Below are 22,935 nucleotides of genomic sequence, written 5' to 3' on the forward strand. Positions count from 1 at the left end.
ATAAACATATGATAAGATATGTCGTTCTTGGCTCCTCTATCGTGTGTGAGAGATAGGCTTGATAAAGTGAGTGGACTATGATCTGCTTTAGTCTGGTGGAGAAGCGGGATTGCCATGGGCCTGGATCAAAGATATGATATACTCCGTATTACTCCCAAATCAAGAAAAATCAGAACATAGATGCAACAATGAAGAAAGAGGTTGCGCAGTGCTAAAAAAAGAAGTTGCGCAGTGCTAAAAAAAAGTCCAAAAATGATGGAACCCTTAAAAAGCGAAGCCCCCTGCCAGACTCGAACTGGCAATCTCAAGATACGCTCTAACAGACGCCAACCTTTTTGTAGGCTAGTGCTAATAGAAGTCTTGCGCCTTAACCATTAGGCCAAGGGGGCTTGTGATGCCAGACGAGCAAATTGTTTTCTATAAACTAAGCGCAGATTGACGATGCGTTCTACCTACTAACTTGCCAAGGACTGATCATCTACCCGGTGAAGGCGATGGGATGAGCTGCATCGATATCTGTTTGATGTGTTCGGATTAGATACAGTAGCGTGGCGACAGCAGGCAGACAAATGATCCATGGCTAATGTAGCTGCAATAGGTAGGTCACTACCATCTAGCGTCTGCCTAAAACCTGGATGGGTTAACGACAGGCTCCCTGTTATGTTCTGGTACTCTTAGATTACATGTACTTAGTCGCACTCCACCAGGCCGTTGAGCAGGATTGAAGCCATCCCCAGGAAATACTAATCGAACCATTTATTCTTCCGCTTGCGGTTCTAATTCTCTTAGAGGAAATGACAGGTTTTCTTATGTTTTTATCCAAATTGCAGCATACGAGTCCGGAGTATTTATGAATTCTGCCGCCAGCAGCTCAGTCAGCAGTTTCTCCGCCTGCCCTCTTACTTTTCTCCGAGAAAACGAAACAAAGCTGCACTTATGCAACTTCCCCCCCTTCTTCACACTCCTCACACTCTCACGCCCCCGTCTCGACCTTCCTCTAGCCCACATTTCGTCGACAGGGCCGAATCCAATGTAACCCTCAGGTTGTGGGCGTCCCTCTGATTGGTGAGCCACGCCTGTCAAAACGCTCATCGAGCTTGGCTCCCTAATAATCCGAGTCTTAGGTTCGGACATTCACGTATCCCTCACGCTGCGAGGCCATCATGTGGCTGCTGTATCGACATCATTGAGCATCGCGCTTTGTCTGCGCTGCAACCTAGAGGCGGCGGTTGGGGTTGCTTCGCGGGAGCTCGCCCAGGCCATCCTGCTGGTACGTGTATGGGGGCATGCGACATGGGCCATGGAGATTTCTCACACGGGTCCTGGCCTGTGCTTGTTATGTCCTTGTACGGGTCGAGCTCGGCATTGCCATATTGCGTGCTACTGTACTCCGTACTCCGTCAACGGGATTGCATTGCTTCTTTAAGATTCGGCTGTTCAAGTGCCGTGGCCTGTGGACACACCCGTTTCCACGGACCTGCTGTATGTAAGCATGGCTCCTATCTTCCACGGCCTTATCGTCAGATTGGTAGGGCAAACGGAGCAATTATCCCGACTAACAACGGCCGTGCCGGTCAGACACAATCTAGATTCCGCAATGCCTGGTGCCGACATCTATATATGGCTACTATGGCTAGCCCTGTTCCTGTCAGATCTGCATCTATTGCCGACGGGCCACTTGCTTGTTTCTCTCAAACCCACAGCCAATAACACTAGCATTCCCCTGTATGCTCTTCCGCTAGATCCACACGGTCAGCGCCAAGCGGCGTTGTGACCGGAGACAACGAGTTTCAGTTCCTCCGACGAATGACCACTCATCCTAACTCGACTATCGCGGCCGAGGTATTTGAAATCGCAGCGCAGACGGTCTTTGGTTGTTTGAGTCACGAACCACTGCGCCAGGCGCAGATACCGTGCAGTCTTGGGAAGGAAAACGGCACCCCCCCGGTCACGACAGGTTTGCGGATGCCATCGGTGGTTTCGTTTCAGCCGACGCCCTCAAAATAGTATTAAATCCGACATGGACTGACGGCGGCGCAAACTCCTTCCGTAGGGTCAATCACTCATTAATCATCCTCACCGTCAAGAACGATAGCCATGGCATTTCCATGGCAGAATCGACATGGCAGGCGAGCTACCCGCTATCGTTGCTGCTACTGCCAAGGAATACGAATCGAGCAACATCCAAGCCGCGTGCCGGCCCGTGGCTAAATTCACATCACCACCACCTCCCGGCAATTTCGTCCTGGCAGAGCCAAAATAGCCAAACACTAATCGAACCCGAATGCGCATCACCGAAAGTTTGTGACAGAACTTCAGCAATTCTCTGTAGAATTCTCAAATAAAGCCTCGGGACAAAACCTTGTCTCCATAAGCTTTGCGTGCTAGCAGAATATGGCCTATTTGCCTGCCTCTTTTAGCCAAGGGCTAAATTCATGCGACGTCTAAAACCTTTTTTCTGTTTATCTCGGGTCAAACCTTGTCATAATCCTCGCAAGAGGAAGAACAAACTAATCGTCCTTACTCAAAGGGGATCAAGGCCGCCGTGTTGTGTCTCAACATATTTTCCGTTACCTTGTCTGGACGATGCCTGCAAATTGTGTGTACTCTGTCCTGCGTACTCTGTCCGTGGACGGCCCTATTCTGGCGATCTCGTAGTCGGCCCGTCCCCGGGGAGTCAACACGAACGCAATGAATCAAGGTAGAACTTGGTTAGCTAAATCTCTCCCCCGCATTCTCTTCCTTCGGGATATCAAAGATGCATGGCTGGGCTCTGTCTGCCGACGATAATCTTGGATGAGAGCATGAATTGCTCGATTTGATGTAATGGGAGGTGTAAGCGAAGGGGTTTCCTGGTGTAGCATGTCGAGACTTGGGCTGCCGTCTTACAAGTCTGTCTTGGGTGAAACGCCGTATCACACTTGGTACAGGCTCCTGCCCGTTCTCGCAATAGTGGCATTGCATCACCAAATCCCAAAAAATTTCGCTACACAAGTACATAGGAGAGACAGTTCTATGGCTTCATAGGGCATGACGGTAGGGAGGGGGGAGAAATTAAACTCAACTGCGAAGATGGGCCCAATCGTTGCATCGTGGATGGCCAGCCAAGAAAGGCTAGCAACGAGAAGGGAGGGAGGGATTTTCCCATGTCGACACGTTCATATCATCATGATCTGTCTCGAGTGGAGGAGGGTGCATTATCAGATTTCTTTCGAGTCCACCAGGCTCTGGAACAAGCTGTTGGGGCCCCCCAAGAGCGAAAAGATCAGCGTAATGCCCCCCCCTGCGCCGGCGTTGTGGGCTCCTTACACGCGACTGACATGGATTTCGGCCGGTCGTTGCTCATGGATGATGTATCAAGGGCCGAATCTGCAATCTGGCGCCTGGCAGAAGGTGGTTGCAAAGGGAAGTTGCGAGAAAATGCTGGGGGAAGATGGCGCTTGGCAAAGAAACATAAAGGCAGACGCCCTGGTACCATGGGTACTCTTTCGCCCCTTGGCCAGAATATTTATGCATTCCGCTCGTTTGGTGTCGTAGAGCATATACCCGCATAATCTCTTCGAGTCGACTGAAACGCTGCAGTGTTGAGTTTGAAAGCTTGGGACGGTGTGAAGCCTCAGCGACCTGACTTCAACTCACTTGAGGCCTCCCTCCCGTTCAGAACTTTATCAGCGAGATAAACTCTGGACTGATAACAGACTCCTTGAGACACCACGTAAGCTTGTCCTCATACAAAAGTATTCACTTACAGATAGCTTATTCGCCCGTGCCGTCGGGGCCGGGGTAACACATGTCTGACAAGCATTATCAAGCAGGAACCACCGCGAAGAGAGCATCGAAAACGGCCCTCACCTTCCCCTTTGAACCGTCGATATCAGGTCGAAAATTCGCAATCTCTGCCCAGCATTGCCTGAACAGGCCTTGCTGACTTTGCCTTTTCTACAAGGGGCATCGATATCAGGGCAAATAACCTGGCTGAGTTGCCGCACGGGCCGGTCCAGTGCCACTCTCGGCATCCACTCGAAGGTAAATATAGAACCATCTTCAAAAGGCACCGATGTACTTGCATGTAATCATCGACCGGCATTGCGTGGCAACAAGGTTTGCGTCTTGTGTCCTTGTCTGATCGCTGACCGATAGATAGTTGCTGCAAAAGGACATATACCCCCTCTTGGTGCACGACATAGTTTGTTATACTCACCAACTCAACTACTCTCCTTCACAGCAAGCCTCAACCTTGGCCTATCACAAATCACCTTCTCTTAGTCTTCATCTTCCTCCCTGTCGTACTATAACCCATAATCACTGCCGGCTCCAGGGGTTTAAGAGTAAAGCATAGGACACTCTTTGGGCAATAGCTGCCTGCTTTGACGTGGACGTTATCCTATTTCGAAACGGTTTACATCAAAGTCGCCCAACATGGCTGGCAGCACCGCATTCGCACACCGTGAGGAGCTTAACCACCGGCAGATGTACGCATTTATCGGTGCGATAGTAGGACTCGCGGCGATCTTCATCTTCTTCCATCTAGGACGACGCCTTGCGCAGAAATCGAATGTTGGAAAAAAGGGGGTTTCAGCTTTGGCTGCCTTGTCTCGGTAAGTCTGCGCACCGTAACTAGATGTCTCGGCCCGTCATCGTGTTCGATCTGTGACGACAAGTTGCAAGTTATGAAAAGCAAAAGGTCAGCATTAAATGTTGTAAGGAAGCTAATAAAAGAAAATAGGAAACCACGAAATGTTCTTCTCCGCACAGCACCTGGTCTGCCTTCGCGAGGGCATGCCATCATCGTCTTCTTTTATCTCGCCATCAACATCATTGTTACCTTTACCGATATTGACAATTCTGTCATCACGATGAACTCCAACTTGGCCGCACGAGCTGCATGGTATGTAGTATCTCCAACAACGATCTTGCTTTGCTTCTTGGCTTTAATTGGCTGACTCTGGAACAGGATGGCGGTCGCAAACTTGGTTGTCCTCATCTTCTTGGCTTTAAAGAACACTCCGTTGGCGTTCCTCACAGCTTGGTCGTATGAGCGCCTCAATATCCTTCATCAAATCGCTGGTTCCACGTGTATCATCTTTGTCATCATCCATGCCAGCTGCTACTCGTCCTACTTTGGGTTTGCGGGAAGAATCTCGGTCCTCCGGGAAGAGAGCGTGATCTATGGCGAGATTGCTGGCGCCTCCTTCTTCATCGTCGGCTTTGCGGGAATGGTCATCCGTCGGTGGTGGTACGAGCTCTTTTACTATGTTCACATCAGCTTCTGGATCATTGCCATCGTCATGGTCGGCCTCCATCAACCCAACTTTGGCGAAAAGATTGTCTACGTGGTGATTGTCACCGCCGGCATCTGGGTGCTCGACCGTCTGGTTCGTGTGACTCGCCTTTTGATATACAGCACCAACAACTCTGCCGTCCTTACACCTCTGCCAAACGGTGGCACCCGAGTGACCCTTAAGAAGGCTCCCTTGGGCGCTGTATCAGGGCAGCATTGCTTCCTTTGGATTCCCTCGATTCGAACTTGCGAGACACACCCCTTTACGATTGCAGCCATGGATCCTCTAGAGTTTGTTGTGAATTCTCACGATGGCTTCACACAGGACCTGCATCAATATGCCCTGAAGCATCCGGGGACAACGGTCAAGGCCTCGGTTGAGGGATCATATGGTACCCTGCCTGACACTTCTGAATATGACAGAGTTGTCCTGGTCGCCGGTGGAAGTGGTTCAACCTTTACATTCGGAATGGCACTCAACATGCTCAAGAACGTGGCTAGCACGCAGCTGGAGAAGAAGATTACCTTTATCTGGATGGTCAAATATGAGAGTAAGTAAATCGGGTCTTGAAAAGTGGCGACATGGGCTAACGAAGATATTACCAGGTCATCTTAAGTGGTTTGCCTCTCACCTCGACACTCTCGCAAAGGACTCCCGTGTTGAACTCGAGCTTTACGTCACCCGATCGTCAGAAGAGAAGGAAGATAGCGAGACACGCCCCGAATCGATGCCCGTCACACCATCCTCCGAAACCGATCTCGAAAAAGCTGTCGGTAATGTGACGGCTCAGCCCCTTCAATCCTCATCTGAAGAGTCTGTTGCAGAGGAAACCGATTCAACACAAAACGCCGGCCCCGTTGAAGTGCAGACACACGCCTATCAGAGCTCCATCAAGCGCGGCAAACCAGATGTTGCGGTTTTGATCGAGAGCATAGTTGCCGAGACGCCGGTAGAGAAGCGTGTGCTGGTATTGGGATGCGGACCTGACGGCCTCATGGCAACAGTTCGCAACACCACGGCGGCATGCATTCGATCTGACGGGCCGGGCATAGAGCTGCACTGCGAGCAATTCGGTTGGTAAATGCGGCCACGGGGATATCGCGTCTTTTCTTTTCCGTTGTCTTCTCTTTTCTTTTTTCCTGGATCTGTAAAAAGTTTTTCTGGTTGATTATCTTTTTTCTGTCACATTTACCAGCATTTTCCGGTTTGATTGTGCTCATAGCTTTCTGGAGTTTGGTCGTTTCTTTGTTGCATTTGAGATTGAGATAGGGATACCACGGATGTCTTCTTTATCCGTCTTTTTGGAGGAAATGGGTCATGCATTATGCCTTTGTATATAGGTCTTTCCGCTTTCGCATTTAGGCGAAGCATGTACATATCGCCATGGAATATATTGTGTCTTGTTACACGATGTCCTTTTGAACCATTTGGTGAAAGCAAGGTTGGCTGTATGCATCGGGTAATATGTCCTATCGTTGCTGACTTGATGCACTGGTCAACACTCGACCGAAGTCTCAAACAACGTCGACAAGAGCAGGCCCTTTGTTGCCTTGGTGAGTGATGCTCTCCATAATCAGCCGTATTGAGCAGACAGTTGACACAAATAATAGAGTGTATCACACATATCATGTAAAGTCGCCGTTTCGAGGGAAACCAAGCAAACCTGCGGTAAACTCCCCGCGAGAAACAAAACAAGCAACAGACTTTGGGGGTCAAGTATATAAGTACGTACGGACTTACAGTACCCCAATTTAAATCCGGATTTCCGTCCCTCCATATACAAAAAAAACAATAACAAAAACGATCAAGCTCGGGCTTTTGCCAAGCGAAACCTGGGGAAAAAAGCAACAAATGCTCCGGAAGCCAAGATGGGGGATTATAAATGCTTACTTTACAAGGTGCGCTTGCTTGGCCCCTCTCCGGCCCGCGAGCTCCTTTTTTCCAGAAAGTCTCGTGGCCAAGGGGGAAGGTGAAATGTGTGTGTCTCGCATTACCGTTGCCAGAAGTGGTAAATGTGGGTAAAATTATTGAATCTGGGGTTCGGCTGCTATTGTTAGCTGTTAAATGGGGGTCCGTTGTTGCGGAATTGTATTTTGAGTTGTCAGAAGTTTATTTTGCTTGTTTAATTTGTCTTGAACGTGAGATTTCATTCTGTTTTATCCGTGTCTGTTTTTCTTTTTCCGTCATTTTCTTATATACGTGTGTGTAGAGACACGGAGGGAGGTACTTTCTTGGCGTACTCTGTACTTTTTGGCTTGAGATTTTCTTGTTTGACCTCGGCTTCGCTTAAGCGGGACGGACCGTGTTCGAGGTTGAAGAATGTGGGGTAACCTCATGTGTGTGTGTACGTACATGTAGATTCTGTATCTTATCTGATTCCCCACCTATGTGTTATCAGCTTCAGTATCACCACCACAGTAACACAACTATCGTTTTACAACAACCACATAAAAACCAACACAAGACATCTTGCATAAATAAATCTACACACCCATACAAAAGCAAATAATAATTACCCAAACAAAGAAAAATGCCCCCCAAACTCTCCTTCCACCCGCCCCTCCTCAACACCGCCTCCCCCTGGGCAACATCCCACGCCCACCTCGCCGCCCTCCTCCGCTGCCCCTCCGTCGGCGCCGTCACCACCCGCACGAGCCTCGTCGCCGGCTTCCCGCACACCCCGGACACCCACCGCTACGCCCTCTTCGATCCCGCCACCGGCACCAGCATCGGAGCGGCCACATTTTCCGGGCCCCCGGAGGACTCCAATGACAACGAAGCTGGTCGTCTTGATCTAGACGCTGACAAGATCCCGCTCGCATCGCTCAACACGCTCGGCTACAGCCCTCTCCCGCTATCAGAATACCTCTCCATCATATCTTCCCTCGCAGATTCACTTCCATCTTCAAAAACAATCATCATCAGCGTCACGGGCTCCCCCGCCGAGATCCTCGCCTGCCACACCCTCATCTCCTCCCACTCAACCTCAGTCCTCTTCCCCTTAGCCATGGAAATCAACCTCTCCTGCCCCAACATCCCCAACCTCCCTCCGCCAGCATACTCCCCCTCCTCACTATCCTCCTACGTCGACGTCCTGCCCTCTGAATCCACCATCCCCATCGGCATTAAAATCCCTCCATACACTCACGCCGGCCAATTCGACGACCTCGTATCCTGCCTCATCGGCTCTGAATCAAACCATTCGCCAGCCTCCAAGCTCAGCTTCCTCACCGCAACAAACACCCTCGGGTCATGCCTCCTACTCGACTCAGACTCTTCTTCAGACGATGCCCTCCTTCCAGGAGGAGGCATCGGAGGCATGGCCGGACCGCCACTGCATCCCCTCGCACTGGGTAACGTGGCGACGCTGCGGCGAAAATTTGACGCCGATTCCCGGCTGGCGCACTTGGACATCATTGGAGTGGGAGGAGTCTATGACGGTCAGGGGTATAAGAGAATGCGCCGTGTGGGAGCCATGGCCGTGGGAATCGCAACGGCCTTGGGGAGACAGGGCGTTGGCGTCTTTACCTCGATTGAGAAAGACATCAACTCTATCTGGTAGGACTGAACAATGTCATAGATATAGATACGAGATATACATACATCAAAAGGGAAAGCAGTACAATCACAATCAACAGGTTCAATATCAAGTAGATAGATATGGGTGTAATATAAACACTATCTACACCATCTGTATCTAAGCCCACGCCAAGCTATTGTATAAAATTGTACAGTTAATTTTAAAGCCTCCAAGTCTGTAATCTCACAGACAATATCCATAAACCAGCCTCCGTTTGAGATATGGGGTATAATTTTAGTCATCCAAGCCACCAGCAAACACCAAACCCCGGCCAATAGGCAAAACTTGTTGCCACATCATATATATACAACCAAGAAAACCGATATATCCAAACGAGGAAAAGATGTAAAAAATAAAAAGGAAAAAGACGTTTCGTGCCCGCCATAGTCGTCTCTAAGCGTCGATGCTGCCCTCGCTATGTTCTACCTCGAGAGTAGGTGAGGACTTGCGTCGAGCCCCGTTTAGCTTTGCGCCCAAGCCTTTAGTAACAATGTCCAGAAATCCACGATGGTTTTTTTCCGCAACTCCAGGTTCTCTGAAAAAATCAACAGTAATAGTAGCAGAGTCGGTACCGCGAGGCTCCGGTTCGGCAACCACCACATCAGCAACCGCTTCGTCTATGGGACGACCGCCTTCCTTCCGCAACACACGGCGTGATGGACGCGGGTCCACCATCAGGCGTGCGTCCTTGACGTAAGTGAGGAAAATTGGCAAAGCCAACATTGCCACTTGCATGGCTACAATGAGTATAAACGCCGTCTGCACAGTGCCGCCCCGTACAATAATGCCGTACATGATAAAGGGAAAAAATAGAGGGCCGGAAGCACCCATAGTAATAAAGGCGGCCGCCCGTTTGGTTCTCCTGCCCTGGCCACGCATGCCAATAGCGAAAATAAGAGGCCAAATGGGGCCTTCGCCAAAGAAAAACAAACAAGCAGGAATAAATAATAGATTTGGGTTGGAAGGCTTCAGGAGGACACAAAGGAGAGCCGATATGAAACAGAGAATAATGCTGAAGCTGAGAACAGTCCGTGGCTGAGGCAGCCGAGAATTGTTAACAGACAAGTAAATGAAATATGCTGCAGCAAACCGCGAGACGGCGAAAACCGTGTGTCCGACTGTCAGGTAATCAGAGAGAGAAAGTGTGAACCCCATAGGATGATCGGGATCAACCGCAGCCCCAGTGACGGTACCGAATGTAGCTTGCATACCGGACTTGGGCTGGCCAGGTATAATAGAAACGAGCAGACTGTTGAAAAAGGTGCTGTTGCTTTCTTGGCCACCCACGTACATGTACTGTGCCATGACGGCTAGAATGAGACTGATGGTTCGCAGCTGCAGACCGCCAATACTCTTCTTACACGGATCAACAGGCAGCAGCTTGGCCGACTCCTCAAGCTCGCTATCGCTAACCTCGGGCAACGGCATGTAATAGAAGAAAAGGGCGAGCACGACGCACAGCAGAGTGATGCCGAGGTATGTCCACTGAACATTAATTAGCGTGGTACTGCTATTTCGGCCACTCGGATCAACACTGCTCAGCGACGTGAAGAAGACCTTTTGTGCCAAAAGGCCGCTGAGCACGCTGCCGACGCCCTGGACGGCTTGCGCCAGCATGAGGCGAGTCTCGCCGTATTGTGGAGGCCCACAGAGCACCATGAAGGAGTTGGCAGCAACTTCGAGCACCGAAAGCCCGAAGCCAACGACAAAGTTGCTAAGCATGAAGCCACCAAAAGAATTGGTCACGGCAGAAGGCCAGAAGATGATGGTGCCAGTGCCGTAAATGCACAAGCCAGTGATGAAAGTCGCTTTATAGCCCCCAATGTTTTCGTCATTTTGCCGATGGCGCTTGGATCGGCTATGTTCGTCTCGTCGCAGAATCCACTCACCGACAAGAAGAGGACCAAAGAAGTAGCCACCGCCAAAATAAGCACTCGTCAGGCCAATCGTCTGAGCTGTGCTCATGTGGTTCACCGCCGCAATCGCATTGTTGAGCGTGTTGAGCAATCCGTACGAAATACCCCACAGGAAGAAGAGAATGGCCACAATGGTGCAGTACTTCCAGGATTCCTTCTTGTTGGCTCGAAGCATGCTCTTGGGCTTGGTCATGTTGACGAACCCAAAGTATATGCCATTCTCGTAGGAATGGTCGGTCGAGACTGTATTAGTGGTGCGAGAGCGAATGGCAGAACGATTGGCAGAAGAATTGGTCGGGGGGGCGAGACGGTCTCCAAGGGTCGTCATATCGGGAGTGGTCAAAAACTCCATAGCACTCATGGGCGCATCCGGACCAGGACTTGCGTGTTGTCGGCCCCCAAGGGCACCGTGGGCAACGGGTTCCGGCTTGATCACCCCCGATGCGTTATTGTTACCCAGTGATTGGTTATCAGAAGGTCGCTGACTCTGGCTCTTATCACTAGTAGTGCTCGGGCTGGCCCTAGTACCATTGCCATTCTTGTTCTTGGGGTTATAGAGCATGGAGGGCAGAAGTCGCAGAACAAGGGGTTTCAAGGTAGGAATGCAGGCACAAGTTGTACCCACATTGACCTCAACGGCGCTCCACATGAGCGCCAGTGATGCATTATAGGCAAAGTCGGACTGGCCGCCAAACCTCGAGGTAGGATCAGAGGTGATTCCAGTAGGAACATCGGCGATGGCCTGCTGAAGGTAGTAGATTCGGACGACATCCACGACGGCAACGAAAATGCCAAGTGTAAAGGTAAATACGAGGATGGTCTTTTGCCGCGAGGGTAGCCGCATGCCAGTCAAGACAGGGATCGGCAGCGCAAGAATAGCAAGGTCTGTAACAATGTTGACGGGAGAGGAACAGATGAATTCGGTGAGGAGAGGGATGCATTTCGTCGAGCCCTGATAATTTGCGTTCCAAGCAGCTTGTACAGGCGTACACTGAAAGATGTTCATGAAGGTGAGGACAACCCCTGCAATGTTGACAATGACGAGTGTGAGCCATGAAGCGAAGCGCAGGACCATCTGGGTGTTTCTAGCCAAGCGTAAGTAGAAGATGAGGATGCTCGTTTTCGTAGCCATTAAGGCCGGATTCTAGCATATTCAGCAACTCGGCTTCGCAAGTGAAGAGGAAAGGGGGGCTTACATAAAGAATAGAGAAGACATATTCGCAGCGGCGAAGAGTGGGTATTTGCGATGTAGGGATGTCGGTGTCGTGTTTTCCGAGGCCGTTGGCGACGCCGAAGCAGATGGTAAAGGACAAGAAGAAGGAGATGAGCCACGCTAAGAGGATAATTCTATCGTCCCAAGTGAATCTCTTGACGATGAAGTAGCGAGAGATCATGCGCGCGAAGACGAAGACCGAGGCAAGGACCAGAGTTGCTGTTGTGACGGCCAGGACGGCAGGCCCACGATTTGCTATCGAACCACCAGGTTCTACATCTGAGTCTGAATCCATGACAACCGTTTCGAGGAGATGGACATTGGAAAGGGTAGGATGGGTGCGATGAGATCAGCGTCGGGATTCAATATCAAGTCCAGCGGAGCAAAGAGAGAGAGAGAGAGTTGGAAGAGAGAAGCCTCGCGGGTGTAGTTGAGAGGCTAATAAGAGTCGAGCATCTGGCAGACCCAAGAAAGGAGAGCAAGATTTGTCAAGCTAGGTATCTGGCCCTGATGCGGAGTGTGCCATTGCCTCGCGCCCCAGGGGGAGGGGATTTGAATCTAGATCTCGGCTGTCGTCTGGCTTGGAGAGATTCGGTCCAGCGGTGCCAGCTGTAATGGGATTACTCGAGCCGTACTTGGATAGGATCTGAGTGCTACCAGGACAAAACCAGCAGGTTACAGGCAGCAGAATGGAGCAGGCAGTGACAAGTGATATGCAGAATCGTGCCAGACGGAGACTGAGCGGTGCGGCAGCCGGGAGCTGGGCGAGGATATACGCGAAAGGCCAGTCGGCCAGGGCCGTCGAGCTGCTTGACCGCAGCGCAAGGCTGCTGACCAGGGCTAGTATAAGGAGAATAATTGTAGCGCAGGCAGTGAGATGTGATGGGGATTGGGGGCGTGTGAGCTGCGGTGGTGCTTTGTCATTGTCAGACGCGAGGGCATCGCATCTTGGTCACGACACGCTGAAAGATGCGAGGAAGAGAAGAAGACGGCCGTTGAACGAGGTCCGGCAAAAAGAAAAGTGACGCTTAGCTTACCGGGCCGGAGAGAGAAGAGCTGGAGGCGGTACTCGTACTGTACATGTACAGGCACTTGGGGGAAGATGTGCCAGACGCAGGTGGCGGACTTGCGCTTGCCCTCGAGTCTGCGCTGAAAGCCTCTGATTCCTGCAGGGTGCTGCAGGGTACCTGGAGGATACTTGGGGGGTGCTGGTTCTCCAGGCCTTGTACAGTACAAGGGCCAGCTAGCGGTTGGCCGGTACCTCGACAGCACCCAGGCAATAGCCGTGCTGAGCCTGCGCTTAAATGTACATCAAAGTACCCACCCCAAGCCTTTTTGGCGAAGGGTGGATGGGTCCAATTCTCAGCAAGTCCGAGCAAGGTACTTCCATGCAACATACAGGGCAAGCTCTGGAGCCATTTTGGGATTGGAGACGGTTTTGTTGCATCATGTTTTTGACTAACACGATGAGTTGTATTCGATCTACCACTACTAGCATTACTCCGTTGCAGTACTAATAATGCTACTACGAGAGACTAAGGTAAAAAGACAAGCTTCATGGTTGCTTCTCAGCTGGCGCTCAGGCAATCAGGATCGGGATATTCGTGTCTATTTCTTCCCCCAATCCTTATGCTGGAAGAGCGACATCACCACACACACATCCATATCCAGTTTGGACACCGAACCCTTATGACGCTACTGGCACACACACTGGCACTTGACTTGCATATAGAGTACGGGCACTCAATGCTACCCCAAATATGCCACAGGCACAGGCTCAAATGGTTATGTGCAAACATGCGCATCCTGCAGACGTGGAAGGAAAAATTTCAACAGCGGATGGGATGCAACGCAGGTCTACAGTAGTGTGGGAAATCACTAACAGCTCCTCCGCCAGTTCAACGACATACGCCACTCAATCCCGCGTAGACATAGGGCAAAAGGGCGGCGGCAGCAAAGAGGGGCTGGCAAAGGGTCTTGGATGGCGGTATGTACTATGGGAGCGGATCCCCCTGCGAGGCGCATCCAGACGCCGGGTTTCAACTCGTCCTGAAGCCATCGTGACAAGTCGGGGCAGCATCTCTCGCGTAACGGATGGGGCTTCTGGCTGGACATGGAACATGGCAGCTCAGCCAACAAGGAGACAAAAGCAGAGCAGGCACATGACAATGGTGAAATGGCGGATCGCCGGGGTGGGTTAGAGTACAAGGTTTGAACATCGAATCGAGGGCTGTAATTGAACACATTGAATTGCAGACGAGCAGCGCTAGCCGCCAGGCCAGCAATAGACGATACAACACAGTACAGCCTTGGGGTGAAGTATTCGTTTGAGGCTTTATACCAGTCCAGTTGAGAGAAGAGCGGTAGGCAAAGCTTCGGCCGGGTTATGCAGATTGACTCGGTCGTCATTGCGCCCTCATGTTAAACAAGTAAGGCGCGCAAAGCGAGCAAATGGGAACGATTCGCATACACTCCGGGCATGCCAATGGGCCGAGAATAGAGCCATTGGGTGCCTATACCGGCTACGTAGGAAAACCGACGGCTGAATGTGGCAACGGCATATGGTGATTGTGATGCTGAGGCTGTTGCTAGCACCGGCCTAACAGCAGTTGTGCCTGATTCCGGGGTTGGTTGGTTCCTTGATGCATTGGATTGTTGCTGTTGACGGTAAGGCATCTATCTATGTACGTACATCGTGTTCAAGCATGCACGCAGCTATTAATGGAGAATGGAGCACCTTGTATCCGCATGCCACATGTAATTGAAGTGTAAACAGAAGAAGAATACAGTGATGACAGAATAGATAGTATGCGGCATCAGGGCTTATTGAAATTGTAGCGTCAGGTGAAGTCCTCATAGAAAACTGCCAAAGGCGGGCGGCTGCGCATCTTGCCGGGATACATGGATGGAGGACCTGAGACATACACAAGTACAGTACCTGCAACGGCGGCGGCTCCCCAGAGCATCTGCACACGTACCTGTACCAATGCATCGACCGCATGCCGGACCGTCATTGGCGAATCACGCACGGGGCTCGTCCCGCGCTCTCAGACACCAGGCGGCAGTGGCACAGGTCTCACAGGGGAGGATACGGGCACCGAAATGGTGGGTTGGGGTTGGCCCGCGTACAGATGCAAGTACCTGTACCTGCTGCTCAGAACACGCAGAAAGATGCTACGAGCCCAAGAAAAAAATCACCTCAACGGTGCGAGGAGGATGCCAACAGCTCACTGTGTGTGCCAATGACAGAAGCCAAGAGACATCAATGGCCGAAGAGCTTGGCTTACAGGGTTCGCTTTCAATATTTTCTCGTTTTTGAGGTGGCAGTGAGTAGCTGCTGTTTTGCTAGGGGATCAACTTATGACGATGTATTGGGCATAAAAGGCAATGAGGCACCCATCGGCCAACGTGAATCTATCCAAACCAAAAAAGAAAACATCCAATCATTCAAGCCCGGCACACAAGTGTGACAGAAAGAGAGAGATTGAAGCAGGGTCCCAAATCACGGCATCTCGGCGGTGAGTTTTGTGCAGATAGAGCTGCATCAGCCCCTGCTCAGTGCTCGCGCCTTGGATCCGTAAAAGTGACCTTTTTCGAGATGGAAAAAACGTCAGGGATCTGCGCGCAAAGAGTTACCGCCTTGTCGATTTGCATCCATGACCTTCGGGTTTTGCCGAATTTTCCTGGCAAGCCTCTATCGTCTTTGGGGTGCAACGGCCTCTTGGGGATACTCTATTGCCCTCTTTCACAACAACACATGCTGTTTTATTACTCCTCGTAGATGCTCTGTACAAACTGCCAAGCATTCTTAACCGAGTCAATGTCACTGCTTGAAGCGCATTGTCATTAAAGCAAGGCAAAGCCATGAGGCTAGCATATAGCACAGAGCATCTCCTCGGCCAACCTCCTAGCATCCTATCGTTGCGAGCGTGTGTCGTGGTGGCGCAACACCGGAGCGACGGCAAGCCCACCAACAGGCTGAACGGTTTCTCGCTTCTGCGTGTCTCTCAAAATCTCCTTTTTTTCTTTTCTTTTTGCTTGACAATGCAAAAATGCTGGTAGGTAGATTGCCTTGTGCGTGCGTGCGTCTGAACTGCAGCAAAAGTGACCAATATGCAAGTGACAGCCTGCATGTACGTACCTCCTCGGGCAATGCCAATGTTGCAGTACATTGGATGCGGATGCGCCAAGTGTCTGCCGGGTCGGTACCGGTACATGCGCCTTGGGTCTGGCCCCATCATGCGAACAGCACAGCACGTCGAGTGCAATTTTTCTCGCAGAGCCCACATTGATGAAGCAAACGTGCAGCTGTTGAAAAAACGGTCAACGAGTTCGCCTCTTTTTTTTCTCCGCCATTTTGCGTTTCTGCTTGTTTCTTCTGGTGGTCTGATAATCCCTCTAACTACATGGAAGTACAAGGAATACACTCTCGTACTGTACAGGCTTGTTGCATCAAATGGACTGTGTCCAGCAATACAACAGCATCATCATGCTCGGATACGGCACCGGTACTTTTGCCCTCGTCTCGATTTGAAATGTCTCCAGGCTTCAAAAAAAAAAATCCACAATCTTCAACAAGCCCCTCCCCGCCCGCGGCTGAAGCTGCCGCGCCCCGCTTGCCATCACCGACTTTAAATTGTGCTGGTCGGATCCCCAGCCCGGATGGAGTCGGGTCTAAGCTACATCAAACACTAACCTCGCGATTAATTAAACAACGAGCCCGTCTCTTGGGTACCGCTTGCAAACAAGTTCCATACAATTACAGTTACCGTTAGCACCGTTCAACGGCGCCCGCCCAGTGCCTTGTGCTACTTGAAAATACGAAGTACGGCACTAGGCAAGGCAAGGTCAGGTAGTACATACGAAATACGGGATACCCTCTTGCTTGCTCGTGGGATGATTACTTGTATCCTCGTAGTACCTAAACAGCCCCCTCCCCCAAATCCCATCGCCTCGGGACCAATCGTGGCCCTTGTCTGCTCTCCAAAAGTGCAACGCCGGGCTCAGATCCAAGCGTCGGCGTCAGGCCAGAGCTGCGCCTGTCGCGGAAAGAGGCATAACGCGGGATGCTTATACCTGTGTTTGTACTGTACTGCATGAGATGGCGTTGCCCCCATCTTGAATTGAGTCTTTGCGGGTGCACACATTCCGTGGTTCAATGGCAGCCTCGCGAGTCGTGCTCAAATTCAACCTGCCGCCTCGTGGGGACGCTCCCCCCAGGATTATTTGTAAGACCTGTAGCTTTCTACGGCAAGTTCAAGCACGTGTACATGTAAATTCGCCATCGTATCGTACCTATTTACGGTTCCGCGTTTTCGGGTCTGGCTGGGTATGTAATGTATCGGATCTTGGCAGCAATCTCCGTCGGCTGCCCATCGCCATCAAAGATAGAACTTCAAAGGGTTCAAACAAAGGGTCAATTCCAATGCTTCAACCAGCAGACCCTGACCTGAGCTACCTGATTCAGCATCCAACAGAGGATTCGCTTTAGTTGGACCCCTTACGCCAAACGACCACACCACCAAAGACGCAGAATGACGACCTCCATGGATAATGAGCTTCCACAGCAATAAATAATGCGGCTGCCTGGGCCATAAGCGCGCCACGCCCGAACGATATTTTCCGGCAATTGCATCAATCCGCCCCCCATGTCCCTGTGAGACGTGTTTTATCAAGCTATTTTCTCGATTGCTTTCTGGATGAGGAAAAAACACAAACCTCCCCCAGTCTGGGGTCGTGAGTCGGAACTCGGAGCAGCTAAATTGAAAAAGCAAGCTGGGATCACTGGAGGCCCCCGGTGTTCCGGCAAATGTTCCGTCTCCGTCCAACACACACCTAAACATCGGACCGCAAGGTGCTCCCAGCTTGATATTCGCACTTTGGAGCCTCATACTCTGTTCCGTACTCTGTATTGGTAACCGTGAAATCTGCTTCGGTCATGACTTGGCACCTACACGTACGAGTAAGTACAAGTCATCACGCAAGTACCGGTACAAAAACGTCATCTGCAAAGGCGGAAGCAGAGCCGGGCCAGTCGGACAACATAAAGACAAGCAGTGGTTACAAAGCAATCAAAAGGGTTGGCCAACAGCAACTGGCCAAGGAAATCTTCATTGCCCACGCCTCAATCTCCAGCCCGTCAGATGTCCCATTCTCATGCCAGCTTTGAGACATGCATCCGGGGGTGCGACCTGGAGTTTCCACTAGCCCGGCCGTTGGCCCGGCATCGATCTCTTAGCATCGCGCTTCGCTCCCCCTGCCCTTCCCAGCATTAGAGATTTGATCCCCTTTGCGACGGGACAGGGTTGGGCCAAATTTGGGACCGGACATCCATTGATCTTTTGATTCCACCAGACGGTAAATGAAATCAGCCTGGCGTCCACTGTACTGTACAGTAATGAATGTCCCGTCAGCTCCACTCTATAACAAAAAGTCCACCAGAGATGCCCGCAAAATTCCCCGCAAATGCTCAATGTGATCAACCTGGTCTCCAGCGAACGAGATCTCTCTGTCTGCCATCTGCGTCGATACTGAATCAGATGCCCACCACCACCTGTGAGACTGCCCCATAGCGATACCATTAGTCCTCCCTCCTCTCCCTATTTGCCTCTCTCTCTCTTCCCACCGAAAACGTCAACATCGGATCGGCGCCCGAAGTGGATTCAACTTAGGCCAACCCAGCCGCACGAGGCAGAAATGAGCCACGATGCTCTCTCCTGAGACGGAGACTCGGCCTAAAATATTACTACTACTCGGCCGGCGTCTTAATTCGCGGGCACAAGTCATGAGGTGGAAATGGCGTTATATTTTCTTTTCTGGCTCTCCTGAGAGCAACTGCCGTCCGTGACCGATGTTCTGTGTTCTTTTTTAGGGTAGAGGTGTGAAGGGTGGTGCTTTTGATTGGATTGTTTGTACGAGTAAGTGAAACGAGATATCCGTCGAGGATCGTGGTGCACGTACCCTATACGATTACGATTCGTGATTGAAGATGGTTGAGATGGTAAAGCAGTGGCTTCATTGTAATTTTAGATGTTCATTATTCAACATCGTCTCGGTGTCGATGAATACATGACTTGTCATGATGCATCCTGCGTTACAAATTTGTTCGCATTGAAGGATTCTGTTTGCACTTTGATCACTCCATGAAACACTTCTCCCCTATCGACATCCTCCTTGATAACGAACGCTCCGAGATGCGGTCGGAATTACAAGACAACGAGGGCAACAAACACCCCAACCCAGAAGCAGACAAATAGGCGAACACACTCACCGCGGACCCTTTTCGTTCATGCCCAATAGATTGCCGGTCAACCATCCCAAACAAACAAAGCCTGGCCGTTGCGTTTCAACACCCCTAGAGCTAGGGAGTGCAGATGGGAGCGTCCGCACGTGTCGGCGGCGTCTAAAAAGCGCCACCGCAACGGTTTTTTTCACATGGGGAGGCGTCTGGATTTCGTTTTAGGCCGCTTGGGGAAGGAACCTGAGTGCTCCGTCAACCGTGTCGCAGCTTTGCACATGTTTATCGAATAGGAAGAGCGTGGGCTTACACATGGCGTGACGGCGTTGCCGATGAAGCATCTCGAAAAGTGCTGATCCGATCTGGGCAAAGGTCTGGGCAAACGATATGATCCCTGCTGAAGAGGGCTAAGTAGACTAACATGATGACTCTTTTGATTGACGTATTCGCATCATGGTGTTTCTCTATGAGAGCCACACTGCTTCAGCTTCTCACCTCTTACATGTGAATCGCCGAGGTGAGGCCATGGCTAACTCCTTGCATGAATTGCGCTGTAACTGTGTTTGTATGCACATCACCTGCAAGGTCCCGTGTGCGACCAGATGAGGAAAGTCACATGTACAGTAGTAATGCATGATGGCGCGTCTTTTCGTGCATCAAGCATGTAATCTAGCCGTGCGGAGAGCGTCGAGGGTCTCGCGCGCACGGATCTCTGGGACGTTTGGCTGACTATGCGTTATACGACCAATGCAAGAATTACTTGCCTCTGAATGAAGATTGTTTCCAAGGACGAAGGGAAGCTACAGAAGCACACTAAGCTATAGGTTACTCGAGTAATATATGCCTAATGATGCAGTTGCCAAATAACTCTATGATTCTTAGGGAACTGCCGTTGTAGCAGGTTGGTCAACGTTGATCTATAAAGAAATAGCCCAACAAGAGTATAATGAGGTGCAACAGAAGAAAAATGACGAGCTATTAGAGTAACATAACACATCTGTAAAAGGGTTTCTAATCCCAAGCCGAGCATAAGCAAAAACCTCCCAGCTGTAAAAGGCGACTATATGGAGTCACAGGACTCTGGTGTCGGCCTCGATTCTCATCTTGTATCCTGATCTATAGTCCAAAGAAACAGCAATAATCAATAACAAAGCCATGGATTATTTCATACGTTTTAATAAAAAAATGGACGTTGAGTGTTGCGATCTCAATAAAGACATACCGAATCTCCATCTCAAGATCTCAGATCCCGATATCCCGTCCTCCCCACCCATCTTATCCACTTCTGACGAACATCACTCAAAGACATCAATCACGTCATCCAACACAAAAGCAACAACCAAAACCACCATCCTTCCATCATCAACTCTTCCCTTAAATGACCCACGCATCTCAACGTAGATAGCCATTCTACAAGAAAAAGTCCCACCCAATCATGCCCACCGCTCGCGATACCGGCGCCAAGCTGCCGCCGGAGCAAACGGCCCTGCTGGCCGGCCACGAGCCGCTCCTCGGCGATGCTTCGCCCGGAAGATGGACGGACGCCGGTATGGCGCCGGATAGCCGGGAAGAATCCTCGCGGAGACAGACGGCGGAGGGAGGAGTAGCTCTGGATGGATCGAACCACGAGGTGGGCTTTGCTCGGGGCGTGGCTATTGGCATCAGCTTGTTTGTGCTCATCTTCATCCACTGTACGCGTTCCATCTCATCCCCATCTTTCATTTCCACCATGATTCCTCTCGTGCTTATACTAACACTATCCCAACAGCAACAAACATGTCCGGCCTCACCATGATCCAAGGCCCCCTCGCCATCGACCTCCACGCCCCCACCCTCGCCATGTGGTTCACCACCAGCTACTTCATCTCCGCCTCCTCCCTCCTCCCCGTCATCGGCCGCCTCGCCGCAATCTTCTCCCCCCGAGCCGTCGTCCTTCCTTGCGTCGCGCTCTTCGCCCTCGGCAGCCTCTTCGCCTCCCAGGCGCACTCCTTCGCGGCCTTTGTGGCCGGCAGGATCGTCATGGGCGGAGGGGGCGCGGGCATCGTCGTCATGGCCGTGGTTTTCGTGATTGAGCTCACTGACAAGAAGACGAGGGGCGTCATGATTGGGTTTGTGAACGCGGCGTTTACCATGGGCGTGTCTGTGGGTGCGGCGGTATACGGCGTGTTGCACCCCGTTGTTGGATGGGTGAGTTTGTCGTGAACCATAAATCAACGTACATATCTTGCATATCATCAAACTAACTACATGTAACTGTCATTGATATAGAGGCCCCTCTTCTGGTTCCAAACCCCCCTCGCCATCATCGCCGGCATTGCCCTCTATCTCAGCCTCCCACCCTCCATGTCATCCCCCCCAGCACAACAAAACGGCAAACCCATCCCCCTGAGCCGCAAACTCGCCAGCATAGACTACCTCGGCGCAATCCTCCTCGTAAGTTCCCCCTTTCATCCCTCAACCAAACACAAAACTAACACATCTCAGACCCTCACAATCATCCTCTTCCTCTACTCCCTCGCAGGCGACATCCACCCAACCCCCCTCATCCTCTCCCTCTTCTCCCTCATCGCCTTCGTCACCACAGAGTTCCGCCTCGCAACCAACCCCATCATCCCCCTATCCGTCCTCTCCTCCCGCGGCGTCCTGCTCTCCTGCCTCGCCCAGCTCGGCCTCATCACCGCCCGCTGGAGCATCCTCTTCTACACCCCCGTCTTCATGCTCGCCGTCCGCGCCAGCCCTCCCGCCACCGCCGGCGCAGTCCTCATCTTCACAAACCTCGGCTTCTCCCTCGGCGGCCTCGCCATCGGCTACTTGCACATCCGCCGCGCGGGATCCTACTACGCCGCCCAACTCCTCTCCCTCCTCTTCTCCTTTATAACAATCACCTTCCTGGCCGTGATATCCCACCCGACCACCCCGTCCCTCGTCTTCATCGCCATCGTCACCCTCAACGGCGTAGCAACCGGCATCGCCCTCAACTACGCCCTCGTCCACATCCTCCACCTCAGCCACCCCAGCACCGAATACGTCACCACCAGCCTGCTCGCCACCTTCCGCGGCTTCGGCGGCAGCTTCGGCACCTCCCTCGCCGGCGGCATCTTCTACCGCGTCCTGCGCGACCGCCTCGTCAACGGCTTCCTGCGCCTCGACGGCACCCCCGAGCTCGGCCCGGCCCGCAGGAAGCTCGTCGACCGCCTGCTCGGGTCGCCCGATCTCGTGTGGTACGGCGACGACGTGCTGGCGCCACGGGAGAGGCACGTTGCCGTCGACGGATATGCGACTGCCATCAAGGGCGTGTGGCAAGCCGCTGCCGTCTTGGCATTGGTCGTGATTGTGGTACAGGCTGCCGCTGGGTGGACGTCACCCAGAGAGGAGGCAGAAGGCAGGCTTCACGAAGACGAAGAGTGATGTACATATGCTATGAAATTCTTGTATATATATATGTGTGTGTGTTAATCCATTTTGAGTCGACTCTCTAGGCCGTTTACCTATCCGTAATGTAATGCACAATAAAAGACTCTGTTAGGCAATCTAATTCCAAGTTATGCTGGCACAATATATTCTCTTATTTTCATTAATATTTTTTAACATTAAATACTATAAATCGGCCTCCTCGTAAAGCATGGTTTCCTAAGCTACACAACATCCGCTCTCGACCCTTCATACCCACGCTATGTAAAAGAAAAGCATGTCCAAGGTTCCACGCG

At 51.5% G+C, this 22,935-nt stretch overlaps 6 protein-coding genes and 1 non-coding gene across 7 annotated transcripts; 4 read left to right on the forward strand and 3 right to left on the reverse strand.

Moving 5' to 3' along the window:
- Positions 1 to 275: 275 nt before the first annotated feature.
- Positions 276 to 389, reverse strand: M431DRAFT_t62. Its single transcript has one exon. It is a non-coding gene; the product is annotated as a tRNA-Arg (tRNA).
- Positions 390 to 4,419: 4,030 nt separating this feature from the next.
- Positions 4,420 to 6,363, forward strand: M431DRAFT_77789 (hypothetical protein; the record flags this gene model as incomplete). Its single annotated transcript, XM_024922616.1, has 4 exons — positions 4,420 to 4,598; positions 4,727 to 4,888; positions 4,955 to 5,832; positions 5,888 to 6,363. 4 exons carry the CDS (start codon positions 4,420 to 4,422, stop codon positions 6,361 to 6,363), a joined length of 1,695 nt encoding a protein of 564 aa, XP_024777057.1.
- Positions 6,364 to 7,803: 1,440 nt separating this feature from the next.
- Positions 7,804 to 8,844, forward strand: M431DRAFT_77479 (hypothetical protein; the record flags this gene model as incomplete). The annotated part of the gene is made up of 1 exon (XM_024922579.1): positions 7,804 to 8,844. A coding segment is annotated over one exon (1,041 nt), but the record flags the coding sequence as incomplete, so codon positions are not given.
- Positions 8,845 to 9,255: 411 nt separating this feature from the next.
- M431DRAFT_78619 (hypothetical protein) lies at positions 9,256 to 12,286 on the reverse strand (the record flags this gene model as incomplete). Its single annotated transcript, XM_024922722.1, has 2 exons — positions 9,256 to 11,922; positions 11,975 to 12,286. The coding sequence occupies 2 exons, from the start codon at positions 12,284 to 12,286 to the stop codon at positions 9,256 to 9,258; spliced, it is 2,979 nt and encodes a 992-aa protein (XP_024777059.1).
- Positions 12,287 to 12,484: 198 nt separating this feature from the next.
- M431DRAFT_478999 (hypothetical protein) lies at positions 12,485 to 13,410 on the reverse strand (the record flags this gene model as incomplete). Its single annotated transcript, XM_024915733.1, has 3 exons — positions 12,485 to 12,831; positions 13,029 to 13,285; positions 13,391 to 13,410. 3 exons carry the CDS (start codon positions 13,408 to 13,410, stop codon positions 12,485 to 12,487), a joined length of 624 nt encoding a protein of 207 aa, XP_024777060.1.
- Positions 13,411 to 18,392: 4,982 nt separating this feature from the next.
- Positions 18,393 to 18,563, forward strand: M431DRAFT_491613 (hypothetical protein; the record flags this gene model as incomplete). The annotated part of the gene is made up of 1 exon (XM_024916920.1): positions 18,393 to 18,563. One exon carries the CDS (start codon positions 18,393 to 18,395, stop codon positions 18,561 to 18,563), a length of 171 nt encoding a protein of 56 aa, XP_024777061.1.
- A 2,006-nt stretch (positions 18,564 to 20,569) lies between these two features.
- Positions 20,570 to 22,780, forward strand: M431DRAFT_504952 (hypothetical protein). Its single transcript, XM_024918546.1, has 3 exons — positions 20,570 to 20,919; positions 20,997 to 21,415; positions 21,497 to 22,780. The coding sequence occupies exons 1-3, from the start codon at positions 20,664 to 20,666 to the stop codon at positions 22,634 to 22,636; spliced, it is 1,815 nt and encodes a 604-aa protein (XP_024777062.1). The 5' UTR covers positions 20,570 to 20,663; the 3' UTR covers positions 22,637 to 22,780.
- The last annotated feature ends 155 nt before the right edge of the window (positions 22,781 to 22,935 follow it).

The sequence above is a fragment of the Trichoderma harzianum genome (assembly GCF_003025095.1).
Source record: "Trichoderma harzianum CBS 226.95 unplaced genomic scaffold M431scaffold_3, whole genome shotgun sequence".
NCBI classification, from domain to species: domain Eukaryota; kingdom Fungi; phylum Ascomycota; class Sordariomycetes; order Hypocreales; family Hypocreaceae; genus Trichoderma; species Trichoderma harzianum.